At 31.6% G+C, this 22,504-nt stretch overlaps 1 protein-coding gene across 1 annotated transcript; it reads left to right on the top strand.

Annotated features, from left to right (window-relative positions):
• Nucleotides 1-2,845: 2,845 nt before the first annotated feature.
• LOC120075168 (14 kDa proline-rich protein DC2.15-like) lies at nt 2,846-3,640 on the top strand. The gene has a single exon (XM_039028359.1). It carries the CDS (start codon nt 2,903-2,905, stop codon nt 3,335-3,337), a length of 435 nt encoding a protein of 144 aa, XP_038884287.1. The 5' UTR covers nt 2,846-2,902; the 3' UTR covers nt 3,338-3,640.
• The last annotated feature ends 18,864 nt before the right edge of the window (nt 3,641-22,504 follow it).

Here is a 22,504-nt window from a genome sequence, read left to right as displayed (position 1 = left end):
ATGATGAGATGACTTGTAATTTTAGATGACTAGATGATAGGTCTCCAATTATGTTGCAATATCAAAAAAGAAAGAATAAAAGAGATAAGGAGAAGTCGGCGATTGAATCGGTTAAGGATTACTGTCAATTCTATTGAGAGAAGTTGAGGTTTAAAGAGAAGAAAGAAACCGGAAGGGAGGGAGGGAAGTGTGAATATCAAGAGTGAGGAAGGAGAGCTCTCGAGAGTGGGAGTTCGGAAGTCTCTATTGTGTAGAATTCATTGTTGTGTGTTGCTCGTCTACTTCTTCTACTAAGCGATCGTGTAGCAGAGTTCAGCGATCATGTAACATTTGGTAGGCGATCTTATAGCATTTAGTAGGCGATAATATAGAATTCGAGAGTGAATATCAAGAGTGAGGAAGGAGAGCTCTCGAGAGTGGGAGTTCGGAAGTCTCTATTGTGTAGAATTCATTGTTGTGTGTCGCTCGTCTACTTCTTCTACTAAGCGATCGTGTAGTAGAGTTCAGCGATCATGTAACATTTGGTAGGCGATCTTATAGCATTTAGTAGGCGATAATATAGAATTCGATAAGCGATCGTGTAATATTTTGTAAGCGATCGTATAGTACTTTGTAAACGATCGCAGGATGTTTTGTGAACAATCATCTAGTATTACTCAACGATCGTATAGAGACTGTAAGCAATCGTGTAGTATTTTGTAGTACCTAGACTGCAAAGGATCCTTACTCACATGTAAGTATATATTCCATTGAAATAGTAAGTTGTTCACGTGAAGGGAGATGATAGAGCCCTGTTGAGATATGAAACTGCAAAATGTCCCACTCAATGTAGGGTCCATGGTTCATGGTTATGTTATACTAACTAGCTGGTTGTGATTTTATATGAAATTGAGTGTCCATACATCTTTGGGGATGTCCCTTTATTTCTTCCTCACCACAAATTAGAATTACCTCTCTCCACATAGCCATATCATAGAGTCCATCCAAAATGAATTAGGTTATATTTAAAATACATTTTCAAGTATTTAGTTTTAAAAATAAATTATTTTGAGAAAAATTAAAATATTTTACCATCACTAAAAATAGATTTTTAAGTGTATTTTTATCCTTTTTTATTAAAAAAATGTTTAAATTAAAATGAATTTTAAAAATATTTTTTCTCAGATCAATCTAAACAGACATTTATTCTTGAACATGTAGAGAGAAATCGAGATACAGAGAAATAGAGAGTTAAAAATTATTTAGAGCATGTTTATTTCACATTTTTTTAATTTTTAAATTTCATAATATTATTTATCTACGAAAATTTAAAATCTATTCGACAGTAATTTTTTAATACCATCTGTACTATTTTTTTTTGTACTGAGAGATTAATATATAGCCTAATTAATTAAAAAAATTAATATCAATTAATTATTATTATTAATTTTATTTCATTATTAAAATATAAAATTATATAATTAAATTAAGTTTAATCTAACAATATATAAGATACACTAAATTTATGATTACGTTGGTTGTTCTCTTACGAAATTGTAAACTTAAGATATTTAACCCCATTTGGTAACCATTTGGTTTTTTGTTTTTGTTTTTTAAAATGACTATAGATACTAGGCTTAATTTTTAAAAACGAAAAAATAAAAACGAAAATCGTTGTCAAATGAAGTTTAAGTTATTATTTAGTTTTGGTTTCTATATACAACATTAATAAGTCAAATATAGATATTTAATTTTCAGACATTAATTATCATATATATTAAAACACAAATATTAATTATCATAATTATCATGTATATTAAAACACAAATATTAATTATCATATACATATGAAATTTAAACTTTTAAATTTCAGATATTTAAAAATATTCATACAAATGAAAAAATATCTACAATTCACATGGATCCTCATTTTGCCACTACCTACTTAATTTTTCTCTTATATTATACAAATGCTACATTATTATAATATGAGATTCATTTATCTTTCACATTGTTAACCACATGAATGGAGTGAAATTGAAAAGATACAATTGCAATTGAGAATTATAGGATGATATTAAAATAATCAATTAAGAATATGTTTACCGACGCATACCTATAATATCTAGGGCCATGAAGGTATAAATATTCATATTTTTGTGTTGTGGAATAGACTTAATTTGATTATCAATAATTGAATGAACAGCTTCGGATGCTTGTCGAGACATATGAAAGAAGACAAACTAAACCCCAACATATCACAATTGGTTGTTGCTGTAATACACAATTTGCAATCCCTTTCAATTCAACTTACCCTACCACACCCTAAACTTGTTATCTATATTCTTAACCTCCACAAAAATACACCCCCTTAACTATTCTTGGACACAAATCCCATCAAGGAATAAATAAAAATCCACCCACCTACATTTTTCTTTCACTTTCTCCCAAAAAAAATGAAAATTTTGTTCTACATGAATACAACCATGGTAAAGAGAGTAAGGATAAGAGATTTCAAAATGTTGAGCGAGGGTATAAATTATTGCAAACTTGAATAACTACTATTGTGGTGTTTTAGAAGTGATCAAGGCAATTAGGGTTGTAGTTTTTTGAAACTGATTAATCGTCAAACATCAGTTTAAACATGTCATTGTAAAAGATTACACATAATCTCGAGTGTTACTTTTTCTCGTCCTTTTTTATTGCTTCACGTTATTATTGCTCAAATAATTTGTGATGGACAAGAGAAAAGAACCCCCAACATTTTCCTTACAATTTCCCCACAAGAATCCAAAGATTCCCACTAGGTGCATTTTCATCGTCTTCTACAATCTACAACTCACCATCTTTAAATAAACCCCCCACTATCCTTCTCCTTTACTCACTCTCCATAAACTCAATTTCATCTCACTTCCTCCTTAAAATGGCTTCCAAATTTTTTTCTTTATCAACCATTCTTATCTTCTCTCTCCTCCTCTGCTCTGCCCTGGCCACCCCATGCGACCAACCCAAAACCAAGCCGGCGCCGGCCGTGCCAAAAGGAAAACCCGCCATCCCCAAAATAATCCGGCCGCCGGCGGCTTCTTCTCCAGCAGTACAATCGAGTTACTGCCCAAAAGACACTGTGAAGTTCGGTGTTTGTACCGACATTCTTGGAATTGGGAGTGTAATTGGAAGCCCTGTTTCGAACAAATGTTGTGCTCTGCTTACTGGGCTGACGAATGTTGAAGCTGCCGCTTGTCTCTGCACTGCCATTAAAGCCAATGTCCTTGGAATTGACTTGGATGTCCCTGTTTCACTCAGTTTGCTCATCAGCTCTTGCAAGAAAACTGTTCCCACTGGCTTTCAGTGCAAATGATCAAAGTTTGGTTTTTGTTTTATGAGTCTTCTTTGTTTTTGTTTTTGTTCAAGTTCTGTGGGTCAATAAATGGGCAAGATTTTTTTTTTTGCCTTTTGGGTCAGATTAGTCTCTTTTTTCTTTCCTCTGTTTTTTATTTCACAAGTCATTACTCTCTTGCAAGTGTTAAATTATTTATATGTGTGGTGAGAAGGATACTACTATCAATTTCATCCTATGATTTGTAATATTTTGTTTCATTAGTCTTTGATGGTAGCTTTAAATGTTTAATTTAAATTGTACTCCCTTTCAGATTTTTGTTTAGTGGGAATTCACCTTTTTTTCCATGAATTTTAATGTTTAATTTGCGATAATGTCGGACATATTAGCATCTGAAGATATTCAAGAAGACATCTTGAAAGTTTTGCATATCCTCATAAGACATGAATTTTCGTGATTCCCATATTGAGACCATTATTTTTTTTATAATTATTCATCTTTTTTTTTCTCTTTATTTGCATGCTATAATTAAAATAAATAATGTCAACCATATATCCCTCTTTTTTAGTTATATGTAGTTGTTTTTTACTTTCTAAAAATAAATTTAAATTTAAATTTAAATTAATATTTCTTATTTTGTTGGAAAAAATTTAATATAAATTCTAATTTTGAAAATTTCAAAATTTGAACTTAAAATTGGATATTAATTAAATTGAATATCATATATTAAATATAATATTACACCTCATCTAATATTTAAATATTTTGAACTCTTCAATTTTGTTTAATTACGATAAAAGTAAATGTTTCGATTGTATCGAATACAATTAATAAAACCCTAATTGAATTTGAAATTTCAAATTCTAAACCCTAATTTCGAATTTTATCAAATTTACTCAATTTACTAATCCAATTTACGAGTTAGTAGAGGAACCTTATGGACCTACAAATCATGAGCTCCAACGATTTGCAATTAATTGGTTAAACTCATTAAACCGAATTAATCACTATTTGCTAACTACCAAGGCATTCCACTATAGCTCGATAGTTGAACTCTCCTCATTATAGATATATTTCTATCCAATTTAACCATAATCGGTAAGTCGATCCTCCATAGATCGTCCATATTTACAGCTAGGTCAAAGATTATCATTTTACCCCTGTAAATACATCTTGCTCCTTAAGCTCCCACTGATCCTCTATTGAACAATTGATTTATAGTACAACTTATAAATCATAATCCTCTTATTCATGAGAGGGTGGGGCCCTATTGTTCAAGACTAGGCATCAGCGTTTAAGAGAACAACCTATATGCTAACCCTAAGTCGGGTAGAAGTGAATTCCATCTTGCAAAGTCATGTCCCCAGCTATCTATCCGGTCTTATCCCAAAATAGGAGGCTTATTGAGTAGTGTTGTTGAACTACTATCGCCTATGCAAATCAAAGGATAATCTCAAATAAACAAGAGTTCATAATTAGCTCAAGATTAAGATCGAGTTACCCTAGGTCATTAAGTTTGAAAAAGTCAGTTTTAACAATAAACGATTGTTATAAGGAAAAAAAAAGTGACTATTTCAAGGTCCGGTCTTATGCAAACTCATTGCATAGGATGCCCCCACTCGCATGTCTCTTCATGAATGATTTTTGGATCACATCATTTGTATCAGTATACAAAAATGAGTTGCATCCAATAGTATCACCAGGATGAGATACCCAATCTTATCATATACTTATAGACCTTTTTGGGTATATACTATAACTTGATACTCTTTTACGTTGTCACATAAAGTTAAAAGTATTCATATTATAGCCATGGATTTTTTTATTGGATTTTCAAAATAGAATGCAATATCAACAACAATTTATTGAATAAAATACTCAATAAAACTTTTATTGATAGATAGAATATGTTAACATTATTTACGAACTACGAGTTTAGGATATTCCCAACATATTTTTAATTAATTAAAAAATTTTAATTAATTACATAATTTAATATCAAATATTAAATTAATCAAACACCTAATTTATACATGAATCATATTCATATAATTAATATTTAAATCAATATTTAAATATTTTAAACTCTCCAATTTCGTTTAATTTTGATAAATTAAACATTTAATTATATCAAATATAATTGTTCAAACCTTAATTTGAAACTGAACAATTCAAATTCAAACCCTAATTTTCAATTTGAACATTTCAAATTAAAATTCAATTTGAATACTTCAAATTGAAAATCCAATTTTTATTTTGAACATTTCAAAATTACTCAATTCACTAATCCAAGGTGTTCATTTTTTATGAGCTAGTAGATGGACCTTATGTTCCTACAGATCATGAGTTGGACCTACAGATCATGAGCTCTAACGAATTTGAGATTAATTGGCTAAACTCTTTAGACCGAATTAATCAATATTCATTAACTACCGAGACACACCACTATAGCTCGATAGTTGCACTCTCCTCACTATAGATATATTTCTGTCCACTTGATTTTACCATAATTTGTAAGTCGCCCCTTCACAGATTGTTCGTAATAACGGCTGGGTCAATATGTTGTTTTACCCCCGAAATTACATCTTGCTTCTTAAGTTACACTGATCCTCTAATGAACAATTTGTTTGTGATCTAATCACTAGATCAGATCCCTCTCGGGCCAATGAAAGGGTGGGACCCCTTGTTCAAGACCTGGATTCAGCACTTAAGAGAACAACTTTTCTCCTATCCCTAAACCGGGTAGGCGTGAATTCCATCTTGCACCCTATGTCCCCAACTATTTACTCAATCTTATCCCTAAAATGGGAGGCTTATTGAGCCAGCATTGTTGAGTCAACCCTTACCTAAGCAAATCTAAGGATAATCCCGAATAAATAAGAGTTCATAGTTAATTTAAGATTAAGATCAATTTACCTAGGTCATCTAAGCGAAATAATCAGTCTTAAACAGTAAACAGCTTTATAAATTAAGAGTGACTTATTTCTTGATCCGATCTTATGCAAACTCATTGCATAGGATGCCCCCACTCTTCATGTCAATACATGAATGAATCAGGATCACTTTGTTTATAGCATTTTACAACAAATTGTAACAACTACAAAGTAGGTCGCATCCAATAGTGTTATAAGAATAAGGCACCAAACCTTATTCGTATACTATCCGTTTTGGCTATTTACTCGAACTTGATCCATTTTTATATTTCCACATAAAGTTCAAGTATTCATGTAATAGCCATGGATCTTAGTTTATTGGATTTAGTCTTTACAATTGCAATTTACAAATTCAATAATAACTTTATTGTATAAATGTTGAATAACACCTTTATTAATAATAGAAAATGTTTAACTTTACAAACTGCGAGTTTAGGACATACAACCCAACAAGATAAACAGTGATAGAGCACTATCAGTGTCTATCTGAGATAAAGAATGATAGACTTCAATGAATGAGCTTTTAGAGGATGAGTGACTTTAATGAATGATAGAGTTCTATCATTTAAGGATTTGACTTAGAAGAAGGGGGAACGTAGTTGCAATGAATGTATAATGGTCTGTATATTTAGTGATAAATAATGTTGCAACTATCTGGATCTATCTAAATCTATCTACCGATAGATTCAGATAGACACTGATAGTAATCTATCTGAATCTATCTATTTATAGATTCAAATAGATATCATAATTTATATACAGAGTGATAAACATAGATAGTTCTACTGATTTTCTCCCTGAAATTCACCTACTTGATATCAGTAGATAGAGTCAGATAGACACTATTTGTGCCTATGTTTTTGTGCTTCTTCCAATTCTATTAAAAAGTGAAATTACTATTAAAAATATTTACAACTCAAGAACAGAATAAATCAGAAAATATCATTCATAAACTCTAATGTTAATCCATCTGTCTATACATACATTATAATACAAAAATAATGATTACATCATTTGATTAATTGGTTCAAGTTTGCAGGTCCTACTACTGTGACCTTTACGATTACAACTAGTACATTTTGATGAATTTTTAAATTCACCTACAGATGGATTTTTTTTTCTAGGTCTTCTAGCTTGACATTTAACAATAAGAGGTGATGTTTTCATGACATCATCTTCAGTTCTCCAATCCAAGTGAACTCTAATAGGTCAAACACAACTACTGTATGCTGCTAGCAATGTTCTTCTATAATAAAACTCAACTACATAGGAATAGGTATCTAAATTAAGCATTTGGAGAACAACAAGTGTATGTGCACATGGAATTTCTTCAAAATCCCATACTCAACAACTGCAAGATCCCAAGCCTAGCTTCACTATGAATTGTTGTCTTCATCCATTATCTTGTATTTAATGTTACTAATGGGATCAACCTAATAGATAAATACGAGAAAGGTAATTAGTATCAATAAGTATTCAAGAAAAAAGGTAATCACTCTCTATCAGAGATAAACATTGATAGACTATATCAGTCTGATAGATACAAATAGACTTAGACATGGACTATCAGTGTCTATCTCTGATAAACTACAATAGAAATTGGTAGAAGTCTATTTATGAAAATCATAAATAGACACTAATAAACCTTCAATTTTTTATATCCAACAAAAAATAAGAAAAAGACAGAATTCTTACTAAGAAAATTCTTGATTTGTAATGTTCTCATCATAATATGTTCTACGCCCAAAAAGTCAAAAGAGTTTTCATTGCAAAAGTAGCTTTACTTCAATCATAAAACCACTTTTTCAATATATCTCTAATTGAATCAAGCATAGCCACGGATAAATCTCTAACATCCTTAAAATTGAGTTTACACTTTATGTAACATTCGATGCCATCATTCCATACATTCTTCTTCATGAATATGCCCGAGACCACCTCTCAAACCCAACACAACTAGGATAACTTCTAATATTTGGATAGATTAGCCCCATGGATCTCATGTGGTATTCAAAGTCATCAGTAATGTAGGCATTAACACAACCAAAGAAATACTTATCAAGCAATGGATCCTTAAAATGAAGTTTCAAGATTCTTAAGAGATGTTGTATACATACACACTACTCAACATTAGCAAACACTCTTAAAGCTTCTTTAGAAATGCTAAGATGCCTATCAGGAACAATGACTAAATTCTCTCGTTCCCCAAAACTACTTCATATGTTTTCAAAAAATCATGTCCATGATGCATCATTTTCCAAATCTATGATAGAAAATGCAAGGAAAAAGATCTAATTGTTTACCATCTAGTGATGAGGCTGTTAATAGCATGCCACCAAACTTACTGTTCAAAAATGTGCCATCAACATATATGAAATGTCTACAATACTTCCACCCCTCGATTGAAGCAACAAAAGCCATGAAGCAAAACTTGAAAGGACACTATCATCCATTTCTAAAGCAGTATAGGTACGTGTAAAAATATATAAAAACATTTCTATCAGTGTAAATAGAAACAAAATCGTGTAGATAGCCAGTAATAGATGTCTATCGCTATCTATCTATTGATAGACAACTATCCATGTCTATCTAAGATAAACTCTGATAGACAAGTATCACTGTCTATCTAAGATAGATTGTGATAGGCAATTATCACTGATTGACATTGATAGCTATCTATCACTTTTTATCATAAAAATTTGTTAAGGAAAATAAAACACTTAGAGTCAAGGTGTATGATTTAACTTCATCACCTTTTAATATCTTTATTATGTGTTCTTTTGGCCTCCAAGCTTTTTGATAACTTATATTAACTCTAAGTTTTATACGAGCCTTATGAACATGTCTCTAGAAATGGATTGATCAATACACATGAACCTGAAATCATCTATCAAGCAATTACCAATTACTGATGAAGCTTTCTTGTGACAACTCTGAGTCGTGTTCAATGGATTAGTCACGGTCAGAAATATACTTCCTAGGCATCCACAACTCACTATTCTTATACGAGATACACTAACATACCATTTGTAGTCTTCTTGCAAACATTTGAACTCAATAGACTTCAAATTTGATCTTGTAGTCCTAAATTGAATATTATTCTCCACTATTTTTATGTAAAAATACTTTTTTACTTTCAAATACATTTTTTCCTTCAAATCACCATAAAAAAATATCTCATATAACTTCATCATTTGAAGAAGAAGAATAACCTAAATATAACATTCTATCACCACCGTCATCTACACTACTAATAGCAGTAGAAGACTCTTCCAAAGAACAAACACTTACATGAACAACTAATAGATGTCTATTGATTGTATTTTTAGCCAAAGTCAGATACCCAAAAATACCTTTATTTTTTTCTTTCGAAACCATAGTTTGAATACTATTTTAACCAAAATCCAATAAAACTGAGAAATCTACCAACTCATCCAATTGCATCTCTTCATATATTAAACCAACTAAACTATAGAAGTCTATCCAATCATCTACCAAAATTCCACCAACCTCATAATTCCCATAGAAGTGATAATCATTCCACTGTCCTCCATAGAAAACAATTATAGGAATAGTTATGGTATTCTGAAAGATGAAAAAAAAATTATATAAGAAACTCATAATGAAAATATCACTAAAATTATGTAAGAAACGTAATGAAAATATCCAATAGTGATAGATAGAAATAAAGTTCTATCTTTGTCTATGAGTGATAGAAAAAGATATAACTCTATCATTGTCTATCAGGTAGACAGTGATAGACTAATAGATACTGATAGAGTTCTATCTTTGTCTATCACTCATAGACAATTATAATAGTAGACAAATATAGAGTTCTATCTCTGTCCCTTTTCACATATTTGATTGCATAAGGCATTCGTTTGACTTTCCAATAATGCACAAAGCAAGGTAGGTTGGAAATAGTATGGATGAATCTGAGCTCATTCTATAGGTCTTACTGTGAGAAAAGCTGAAGTATAGAATTATGTAGCCATCCATTCCAAGTTGTGGTATAAGGAGCGCAATTGCTAGAACACAGAATTCTATCTATGTCCATCACCGATTGACCCAATCACAATGATGAGTGATAGACAGAGATAGTGATATATCGTTGTTTATTAATGAATAGTTCTATCTTGCTGATACAATACAAAGTAGTGAATTCAATTTAAAACAAAACAGGGACAAAACAAAGAGATAGATAAAGATAGACGTCTATCTTTGTCTATCAATGATAGACAAAGATAGATTCTATCTCTGTCTATCACGGAAAGACAAAATCACAATTATGAGTGATAGACAGATATAGTGATATATCCATATACCATTGATAGAAGTCTTTCACGTTAGTATATTTGATATTTTCTTACATAAAATTAGTTTCATGGCAACTTGTTGGTTTTTCTGGTGAATTCATGGTTATTTTTAAATATATCTTAGAACAATGTATTAGATGTTTGCAAATATTCTAACCAATATATGAAATATAAATATACTCAAATAAATAGTTGTACCATTCAATATAACATTACAATATATAAATTACGAATATATATTGTTTAACCAAATTCATTTATCAGTTATACCACAATATATATAAAGCACAATTTGACTCAATGTTCAATAATCATAATATGTATCATAAATCCAAAGTAGTCGGAAATAAATAAAAATATCTACCACAATATATAAATCATAAATGGACTCAATATTCAACCTAAAACATATATAAGCATATATATCACTAAACAAAAATCTAAATAAAAAATACTCCTCGTTTACATATACATATATATGTATGCATGTACATACATTTATTCATTGGTTTGCTGGACAAGAACACTTCTCATCTTCATCTCTTCTTCTTCGTGAAACCTTAGATCTACCGTTACTCCTGTCCACTGCCACTTTGCTCATCATCGCCGACTTACCTATCGTCATCAACGGATTCCTAGCCATCGCCCAGAACTCCACACCGCTCAAATCCACCATGCCTCATGCTGTCAATCGCCCCACGCCAGTCGTCTTCCGGCGTCCATTTATCGTCGCCAACCGCTGCAACCCGCATCACCGAAAAGAAGAAAAAGAGAGGGAGGAGGAAGAAAGGGTTCAATTAGAAGAAGGAAAAATAATATGGATTCCAAGTTTTTTTCTTTTTAGAAAAGGAACATTAATGGGTACATAGCTCTAGACTATGTATGGGGAAAGATACACAAAACCCTAATTTTTTTCCAATTCTTTTATTTTATAAAAATAATGGATAAGGCGTTTATGGTAAATATACACCAACATTAATGAGAATTTGTAGTTTATTAGGCTATTTTTGAAATAAATAGAAGACTGTAAACAATAGCGTAATATGACCTTACGTTAAAGCTATATATGTCAAAAGCCCAACAATTTATTGAGTGATTCAAATAGTATTAACAAATAATAAACAATTAAAATAAAATTTCACTAACTAATGAATATTTAAGCTTTGTTTGACAACTATTTGGTTTTTAGTATTTTGTTTTTGAAAATTAAGTACATAGACACTATTTCTACCTCCAAATTTCTTTATTTGTAATCTACTTTTTACTAATAGTTTAAAAAACCGACCCAAATTTTGAAAACTAAAAAAATAGCTTTTAAAAACTTCTTTTATTTTTGAAATTTTGCTAAACACTACAAGAAAAATGAGCTCCCCTGACGCTTAAATCGGTCGTCGGGAGCTCGATCGTAAAGCTCCCGACGCCATAAAGCACTATCGAGAGTTATTTGGGAATTCCGGAGGACGCCTTAAGCTAACCCCTCCCCCTTCATTTTTTCCCCTTCTCTTCTAATCACAACACCCTAACCTCTTCCCCCCCCCCCCCTCCACATCAATTTTTCCTCTTCCCCAAGCCGCTCCTCCTCCCCCTTCACGCTCGCTGCATAGCGTCGCCCTCATTTTTCTTCTTCTCCCACCCGTGCTGCTAGTTGCCCTTCTTCCTTCGCATCACCGCCTTCCCCCTTCATTTCTTGTGAATTTGTTGTTTATTTTCAAGCTTTCAACAAGATTCGCGCACATTCATTTCATTTATTTTCTCTTATTTTATATATTAATTTAAGCCATTGTTTTTAATTTCTAGCATGTTGGTAATGTTGGTAATTAATGTTGTTAATGTTTAATTTCTAGCATGTTGGTAATCTAATGTGAATTATGAATTATGGATTGTGGATGTTATTGTGGATTGAGTTTTTTTTTCCTTTTAATTCTTAAGGTTATGGATTACTTAATTTACTATAATAGATGTTACAAATTCTGCAATTTGGTGGATTATAGATGTTACAATTTACTTAATTTTAGACTTAGTTTAGGGACAAAAAAATCAATAACAATAGGGAAAAAAAAGTCAAATCACTTATTAGAAATTATTTAAAATTTTAAATTTTCTGAACAAACTTGGAATTGTTTATTTAATTAATCAAAATCCATGCTTAATAAAGACTTTGTACTTTTCCTCTAATCTAGGTTATTGTTTTGAATTATAAGTTGGTCATAAAAGATTTATTTTTAAGGATGAATAAAAAATGGATTAAACTAAGGAATAAGTTATCAGTGGAATATAGAGAAGGATTATCCCAGTTTTTAAATATGGCGAAGTTTCTTGTTAATGATTCCGGATGAATAAGATGTCCATGCAAGAATTGTATGAATTCAATTTGGGAAAAAATAGATATCGTGGAACGACATCTATTAACATATGGAATATCTCTCTCATATTGTGAATGAGTATATCATGGAAAACCAGTAAACTTATCTAGAGGTTTTGAAAGTCATACAACTCATTCAATATAGAATGTTGAAGTAGATAGTATAGAGGGTAATGTTGTCGAAGAAAATGAGATGTTGAATCTTATAAATGATTTACAAATTCCAATTAAAAACGAAGATGCAAATGAAGAAGGGATTGAGAATGAAATGTCCTCTAATGGTCAAGAAAGAGATACCACGAACTTATTCGAGGATTTAATGACCAAAGCGCGTAATGAATTATACCCTAGTTGTTTGCAATTTTCGTCCTTGAACTTTTTAGCGAAGTTGATGCATATCAAAGTTCTCAACAGCTGGAGTAATAAATGTTTAACATGTTGCTGGAATTGTTAAAAGCAGTGTTTCCAGCTAGCACCGCTATACCTACTTCCTTTTATGAAGCCAAGCGAAAATTGCATGATTTAGGCCTAGGTTATAAATCTATTCATGCATGTAAAAATGATTGTGAATTGTATTGGAAAGAGTTTGCAAATTCGCAACAATGCCCCGTTTGTGGTGAGTCTCGGTACAAAGTTAATGATGGCAAGGGTAAGAAAATACCACATAAGATATTGTGTCATTTTCTATTGATACCGAGATTAAAACGATTGTTTGCATCAAAAGAAGGCACTTCTGACATGAGATGGCATAAAGATAAGCGAGTTAAAACGGAAGATTTATTGCGACATCCAGTTGATGCAGAGGGGTGGAAACATTTTGATCGTGAATTTCCTCATTTCGCTTTAGATCCCCGAAATGTTCGTTTAGAATTAGCTTCAGATGGGTTCAATCCGTTTGGAAATATGAGCACTTCTTATAGTATGTGGCTTGTAGTGATAATTCCTTATAATTTGCACCCTTGGAAATGCATGAAGGAAACAAACTTCTTCATGTCTTTGCTCATATCTGGTCCAAAATCTCCTGGAAAGTTGATGTTTACTTGCAGCCGTTGATTGAAGAGTTGAAAGAGTTATGGACAATTGGTGTGTGAACTTATGATTCTGTTACTGGTGAGTTTTTTCAACTATATGTTACCTTATTATGGACGATTAATGACTTCCCTGCGTACAGTGACCTATCTAGGTGGAGTACAAAAGGCTATCAAGCATGTCCAATATACAAAGAAGATAATTCGTCCTTCAGGACAAGAGGGAAAATATCATTTATGGGACATCGACGTTATCTTCCAGAGAATCATAGTTGGCGTCAAGTAGACAACATGATGGAAAAGTTGAATGTAGACCTCCTCCAGTCGTAATAAATGGAAAAGAGATCTTACAATAAATAAATACGTTAAACTTTTCTATGCTTAGCAAGCATCCATCGAAGCAAGATAAAAAAAAACAAATTCTAAATTGGACTAAGAAAAGTATTTTTTTTTCCAACTTCTATATTGGTCCAGACTATTGTTACGACAAAAATTGGATGTAATGCATATTGAAAAAAACATATGCGACAATTTGGTGGGCACATTATTAAATATTGAAGGAAAGACAAATGATACAACAAACGCTCAATTAGACTTACAAGATTTGAAGATAAGAAAGGACTTACACTTGATACAGGTCGATAACAGATTTGTAAAACCACATACAGCGTACACATTAACTAATGGTGACCGGATTTTGTTTTGTAAGTATTTGAAACTAGTGAAATTTTCTTATGGATTCGTATCTAACATATCACAATGTGTGAATGGCAAAGATGGAAAAATATCGGGGCTGAAAATACACGATTATCATGTGTTGCTTCACAAACTACTCTCTATTAGTATTCGAGCATACTTACCGAAGAACATATCCACTGCTATTGTTGAATTGTGTACATTCTTACGCGACTTATGTGCAAAGATAATATGTGTAAATGATTTGAATAGACTACAAGCAAACATCATAGTTATACTTTGTAAGTTGGAGAAAATATTCCTGCCTGCCTTCTTTGATGTAATGGTACACCTTACAGTTCATCTACCATATGAAACCAAAGTGGTGGGTTCAGTTAGTTACAGTTGGATGTATCTTATTGGAAGAAGTTTACGAACATTAAAACAATTTGTACGGAATAAATCACGTTCCGAGGAGTCTATAGCGAAAGCATATGTAATGAATGAATTATGGAACTTCTGCGCGCAATATCTAAGTGAGATTGAAATAAGATTCAATAGAGATGAATGAAATGATGATAACATTCTCAATCATGAGATATTTGGGGAATTTGAATTATTTAGGTAAAAGGTATGACCATTAGGGGCGTCAACTTTACGGACGCTATCAGCGGAGGAAAAGCATATCGCACATTGGTACATTCTCAACAATTATAAAGAAATAATAGACTATCGCAAGTACGTTTCAAACTTTATAAATTTCTAAGTTCTAGGGTAAATCCTTTGATATAACTTTCTAATGATCAATTTTGTAGGCAACACTTGAGGTTAATTTGTCGTGAAGCTCAAAGCACCTCTGACTTGTATATAAGACATCAACACAAATTTACTGATTGGTTCAAATCTCAGGTATACATAGTATTGAAAGTTGAGAGATGATTCATTTTTCATAATCATTTTTAATATATAATTAATTATCAGGTTCCACAATGACACGAGAGAGAAGATATCTTCGATGATTTCTTTTCACTTGCAATGGGACCTTCGCCTGAGGTGTGCTCTTACAATGGATGCATTGTTAATGGGGTACGGTTTCACACTGTAGAGCGTGATAATCGTCGAGCTACACAAAATTGTGGAGTCCTAGTGACCGGGGAGATCAGTGGGAATGGAAGTGTGGATAACAATTTCTACGGTGTTATAGACGAAGTATTAGATTTCCAATATGTGAACAGAAGACGTGTTTTTTTGTTGAAATGTAGATGGTTTGACACGGATAACAACAAAAGTAATAGGACACATATGGATTTAGGATACAAATCGATCAATACATCACACTTTTGATATGTCAATGAGCCTTTCATCTTTGCTATCCAAGCACAATAAGTATTTTACATTGATGACATCAAAAATAAGCGAATATGAGATGTATCAGAAGTGGATAATGTTGAAAATGCATAACTAGATTTACTAGAAATTATCGGTGGAGTCCGAGTGGATGAAACCATTGAGGAGGTTACTTTATGCAGAGTTGACGTTGATCCTATAGTTATGGAAAGACCAAATATTGGACATGGCGACGGTGACTTCATAAACGATGATGATGAAGAACAATTATCTCCCAATAACAGTTCAAATGCTGATGAATAATTTTATTTAGATTACGATGATGAGTAATCATGTATCTACTCAATTCTCTTTTTCTCTGTTTACACGTATTTCACATTAATTTAATATTGTTTATCTTTTTGTGTTTGTATAGATACGATGTCAACCTCTAATAGGCAACTAGAGGCTATTGAAGAATTCCAGGAGATATATTTAGACAACACGGAATCTTCTGTGGGTGACACTTTCGGTTAGTATATTTTGAAATATATTCTATTAACTGAAATACATCATAAACTGTTTTAAATTTTTTATTCCTCAGATAATAGCTCAGCATCTACTCGGAGGAAACGCGAGCATTCGCGGAACATCGAGTTAGAAAAATACGTTAAAAAACATGGCAGAATTACAATTGTGATAAATGGGGGGGGGGGGGGTTGAAAGCCGAATTTTTCTCAACAATTCAATACGATTTAGTAATGCGATTGGTGTCGCTGTGAGATATGCATTTCAGTACGATGTCATACTTTTGTTGAGGTTCCAAATGAGTTTATAGAATTGGCTAAGAGTAAATTGTTGGTAAGTAATTATAAGTTTATTCTTTTAAAGTCAATTGTAGACTAAGAGTCATGAACATCATATATGCTATTTTTTCCTTCATTCTTTTGTAGCCTCATTCGAACTTGATCTATCCAGTCAACAACTTAACCATTTTATGGAACATCAAATACAAAACTCATTCAAAGAATTTAGTGTAGATTTGCACAGACCTTACCGTAAATGTGGAGATCCTCAACAAGAGCGTGCCAACTTGCTTAGTTGGCTTAAAAATAGGCCAGAAGATTGGTATTTTTTGTGTGACCGCTTCGAGAGTGAAGCGCTTCAGGTTAAAATAATTTAAGGCATGTATCATTTATTGCATTTACTATTATAGAATATTTGTTATTTATTTTTTTGTTGAAATGTAGGAAATGTCGGAGACGAATAGGAAGAATAGAGAGAAATTACCGTTCGACCACGTAAGCGGATCAAAGTCAATGTTGAAAATTCAAGTAAAGTTGCAGGCAAAGGAAGATCAAGAAATAGGACGTGTTAACCTATTTAGGGAAACTTACTCTAAAGGTGGCAAGTTCGTGAACGAGGTAGCTGAAAATGCACATGTAACATTTTTTGTTTTACTATCGTGTTGTTTTTCATTTCTAACTTCAGTCGCTCGTATTTACACATTTAATTAATATGTCTAGAATCAAATGTTAGAATTACAATCCAACCCCACTCTAGAAGGTTCTCAACCACTAACAGGGGATGAAATTTGTGAGACGGTTTTGGGTAGACGACCTGAATATTCGAAAGGCCTAGGTTGAGACCCTAAACCTAAGTCAAGAAGGGGAGTAGCTCATCGAGTTCGTCGTCTACTCAAGGAACAGAGAGGGTGATGAAGGAATTGATAGCCAATTTCGAACAATCTCAGTCGAGGATTAAGGAACTTGAAGACGTTCAGAAACAAATGAAAGAATATCATGCAAAACTAATGGAAGAAATGAAAAAAATGATTGAAGACATGATATGAACACAGAAAGGAGGCCCATCAAATTAGGTATGAATACTATATTATTTAGTTGTCTAATATGTTGTTATCCTGCAGTTATGATAGCAAAGTAGTTATGTCTTAAGTAGCTTTATGATAAAGAACTGTTGGTTATCCTGCAATTATGGTAGCCAAACAACTGAATTTTGATGTATTTTTTGTCGCTTTGTCGTTTTTGTGTGTTTTTATATGTTTTTTTTTTTATGTTCAGGAGGTTTCATGTTTGTTGTGGGGGTGGGTAGAGTTTGATTATACTCGTTTTGTCATTGAACTTAGAGTTTTGTGTATTTATGAATATTTATGAAGTTCTAATGTGTTGTAGGGGGTGGTTGAGAGTAGTTTAGATTGTTTTAAGGAGAAAGTTTGAGTTTTATATGTGTTCGTTCTTGTTTATGAAGTTTGAATATGTTGTGGGGGTGCATAGAGTTCGGTTGTAATCGTTTTGGAGTTGAATTTGTAGGTTTTTGTGTGTTTTTTTATGTTCGAGAGATTTCATGTTTGTCTTGGGGAGTGGGTAGAGTTTGATTATACTCATTTTATCGTTGAACTTGGAGTTTTTGTGTGTTTATGAATGTTTATGAAGTTCTAATGTATTGTGGGGGGTGGGTTGAGATTAGTTTAGATTGTTTTGGGGAGAAACTTTGAGTTTTATGTGTGTTCGTTCTTGTTTATGAAGTTTGAATATGTTGTGGGGGTGCATAGAGTTCGATTGTAATCGTTTTGGAGTTGAATTTGTAGGTTTTTGTGTGTTTTTTGATTTTCGGGAGGTTTCATGTTTGTCGTGGGGGTGGGTAAAGTTTGATTATACTCGTTTTATTGTTGAACTTGGAGTTTTTGTGTGTTTATGAATGTCTATGAAGTTCTATGCGTTGTATGGGGGTGGTTGAGATTGGTTTAGATTGTTTTGGGGAGAAAGTTTGATTTTTATGTGTGTTCGTTTCTTGTTTATGAAGTTTGAATATGTTGTGATGGTGTGTAGAGTTCGGTTGTAATCGTTTTGGAGTTGAATTTGTAGGTTTTGTGTGTTTTTTGATGTCGAGAGGTTTCATGTTTGTCGTGGGGGTGGGTAAAGTTTGATTATACTCGTTTTATTGTTGAACTTGGAGTTTTTGTGTGTTTATGAATGTCTATGAAGTTCTAATGCGTTGCATGGGGTGGGTTGAGATTGGTTTAGATTGTTTTGGGGAGAAAGTTTGAGTTTTATGTGTGTTCGTTCTTGTTTATGAAGTTTGAATATGTTGTGATGGTGCGTAGAGTTCGGTTGTAATCGTTTTAGAGTTGAATTTGTAGGTTTTGTGTGTTTTTTGATGTTCGAGAGGTTTCATGTTTGTCGTGGGGGTGGGTAAAGTTTGATTATACTCATTTTGTCATTGAACTTGGAGTTTTTGTGTGTTTATGAATGTTTATGAAGTTCTAATGTGTTGTGGGGGGTGGGTTGAGATTGGTTTAGATTGTTTTGGGGAGAAAATTTGAGTTTTATGTGTGTTCGTTCTTGTTTATGAAATTTATAAAGTTTGGTTGGACGATTATGAAGTTCTAATGTGTTCTTGTTTATTTATGAAGTTTGGTTGGACGATTATGACATTTGTGGATGTTTTGTTTATAAAGTTTGAACGTGTTGTGAAGTTTAAAGATGATGACATTTTGAATGTTCTTGTTTTATTGTAGGATGCTGTTCGGAGATAATGTTGTGTTCCAGATGTTGTTTTCTTTTTTGTATTTATTGACGTTGTTTTCATTTTATTTCTTCTATGTATTTGTGAAAACAAATTTCTTTTATTTAGTATCGACTTTGTTTTATTGTAAGATATTGTAATTTTTCATTTATTTATTATAGTATAGACTTTATTTTCTTTGTTTTATTTATTATGTGAATCTGTTTAAGTTGGTTAATTATGCTTTACAGGTTATTCAAATCAAATTTTTAAAAAATTACAAATTAAAAATTAAAAATATTTAAAAAACAATTTTCAACTAATGAAGAAACTCCCCACACATATTTTACTGCGTCGGGAGTTCCTGTAACTCTCGACAAATAAAAAAAACTATTGGGAGTTCTCGAACTCCTGACGCATGAAACAAACTGAACTCTCAACGCATAAAACAAAGTGTCGGGAGTTAGTTGAAGAACTCCCAACGCATGTATAGGGCGTCGGAGTTCTTCGACAACTCCTGATGCCTTTGTTTCATGTGTCGATAGTTCCTCTCCTGACGGATTTTTTCCGACCAAACTCCCGACGACCCATTATTCGTCGGGAGAGGCTCTCCCAATGCGTTTTCCACCCTTTCCCGACGAATTGTGATGTTGGGAGAAGTTCGATTTCTTGTAGTGAAAAAATCAACCATTATACTTAAAAAAAGATGCAAGTCATTGTAAGAAATTTGGAGGAAATAGACTTAATTTTCAAAAACAAAAAATAAGTTACCAATGAGACCTAATATATCGAGTTTTTCTCAAATATGTTGATTTGAATATATTAGTATTTAATAATAGTGAATTATAGTTGAAGAATTTATTTGATATCCACAGATAACTACTAACTAAGACCATAAAATATATCAACTAAAAGATATTAAAAAAAAAAATCAATATATGTTATTTAATTAAAATATTATATTCTACCAAAATACTTAATAAATAGTCACTCGTCAAAATTAAATATAAAATGTTAATCTTATAAAGAAAATTATCTAATAATAGAACAAAGGTTGAATCATAAAAATCATCTTTAATGGGTTTCATTTATACTTTCGAACTTTTAAAGTTTTAAAATATATCATTAATTATGGGGTTGGTTTTAGTTATACCTCAAATTTTAAAAGTTTCATTATAATTTATTAAGTTTAAAGGTTTTTTTTTGTTTTTTTTTTTTCACAACAACCCTTTATGGCTTTGTCTTTTAAGTTCAAAGAGTTTGTATATGCCCACATGTTACTTAAATTGAACAAATATAAGGGTTAATGTTAACCAAATAAATAACTAACAAAATAACTTAATATTAAGGACATAGCGTTGAAATGAGAGAGCAACTAATATGGTTCACAAATATACTATGTTTCTTTCTTTTTTTGTGTGTTTAAATTAGTTCACATAAACACACACCTTTTCATCCATGAATTTAAGATCAGAAGTCTATGATGATTGTTTTGAAATAAACTTCCAATGTAAAAGATTAAAATAAAATTTTCAAAAATTTATGGTATAATTAAAATCACCCTCATAATTAATAGTGTTTTTTTTAGACTAATTCAAGGTATGTTCATTAGTTTAACCAACAATAAATTAACATCCTTTGCAAAAATAAAAAATTAACATGATTTTTTTGTATGACTAAAAACAACAACCAATATTGTGTATAACAAAGAATGAAATTTCGTAAGATAATTATTATATCTGTTGTGGTTCTTATATAGATGAAATAGAAAGTGCAATGTTGTAAAATAATTAATGAGGGGGCGTTTGATCATTTTGGGAGAGTTGAGTTGGGCGGACAAAAAAATTACTCAATATTTGGCCTACTCATAAAACAAAATCGATGAGTTATTAGACCCACAACTTACTGTTTTACTTCCTCTTAATACTCCTAAATCGGTGCATTTTCTCTAACTCTCCTCGTAACTCCCTCCTTATTCTTCTATGTTGTTTCTCTCTCTCATCTTCTCTCTTCTTCATCCGTCTAGTTCGTCCTCTTTGTTTCATTTGATTATTTTCCTCATATTTTCTCTTCTCATTCGATCATATGAGTCTTTTCTTGTTGAATCACTCTTTGCTCTTCGCTATATTTTTTTAGGGTTGTTTTCATGGTTTTTTTTCACTAAGATCTACTACATGTGTGATTATTTATTATAGATCCAACAATTTTCTTCTTCTTCTTTCATTTTTTGTTCAGATCTACATTTTTAGGAGTTTTTGTTATGGGTTTTGGATCTGTCCTCTCCCCCTCCCCCTCCCCCTCCATTTTTCCATAGGTCGATGATTATTTTTTATCCAATATGTCACTTGTGTTCTAAAATTCATATTAAAATATTTGAGTTCAATTTAAAATTTAGTTTATTCATTCTTTGTTTTTATTTTTGTTTTGTCCGTTGATCGATATTATTAAAGAAATATCTATATAAATCATCTTGTTTTTCTTTCAGTTCATTGATTATCTGATTTTGTTTTGATTTAAATTGTTTTCAATTAATTGATTCTCTTTCTTTTTCTTGTCCATATATTGAAATTGATATTGAATTTATTTATTGGAGTTGGAATTTTTTGTTTTTGTTTTGAAATTGAAATCTGTTTTTGTTTTATTTTTTTGTTTTTCATATGTTGATTTTGTTTATTGGAGTTGATTTCTTCGTAAGTAATTGAGGGTTAAAAAGTAATTATCATATAGAAGAAAAATGTTCATTTTATTGGAATATGACATGTATTTGGGTGGAAAAATATAATTGTTTTGCAATTGAGTGTTCAAATTGTAAGACTAAAATTAAATATGTTACATTTTTCAAAAAGAGAAAATAAAAAATTTGTTTAATTTTTAAGATTATTCGGTATTCATGTTTGAATACTACGTACTTGTGTTTAGTTATAATTTATTTAGAATATGTTTGATGTTTAAGAATGGAGAAAAAAATATGTTATGTAATTGAGTGTTCAAAAATTGAATTAAAAATTTTTGTGTTAGTATAT

This window comes from Benincasa hispida, chromosome 4 (genome assembly GCF_009727055.1).
Source record: "Benincasa hispida cultivar B227 chromosome 4, ASM972705v1, whole genome shotgun sequence".
Taxonomy (NCBI): Eukaryota; Viridiplantae; Streptophyta; class Magnoliopsida; order Cucurbitales; family Cucurbitaceae; genus Benincasa; species Benincasa hispida.
The sequence above is the reverse complement of the archived record's forward strand: the minus strand, read 5'-3'. Positions and strand labels throughout refer to the sequence as shown.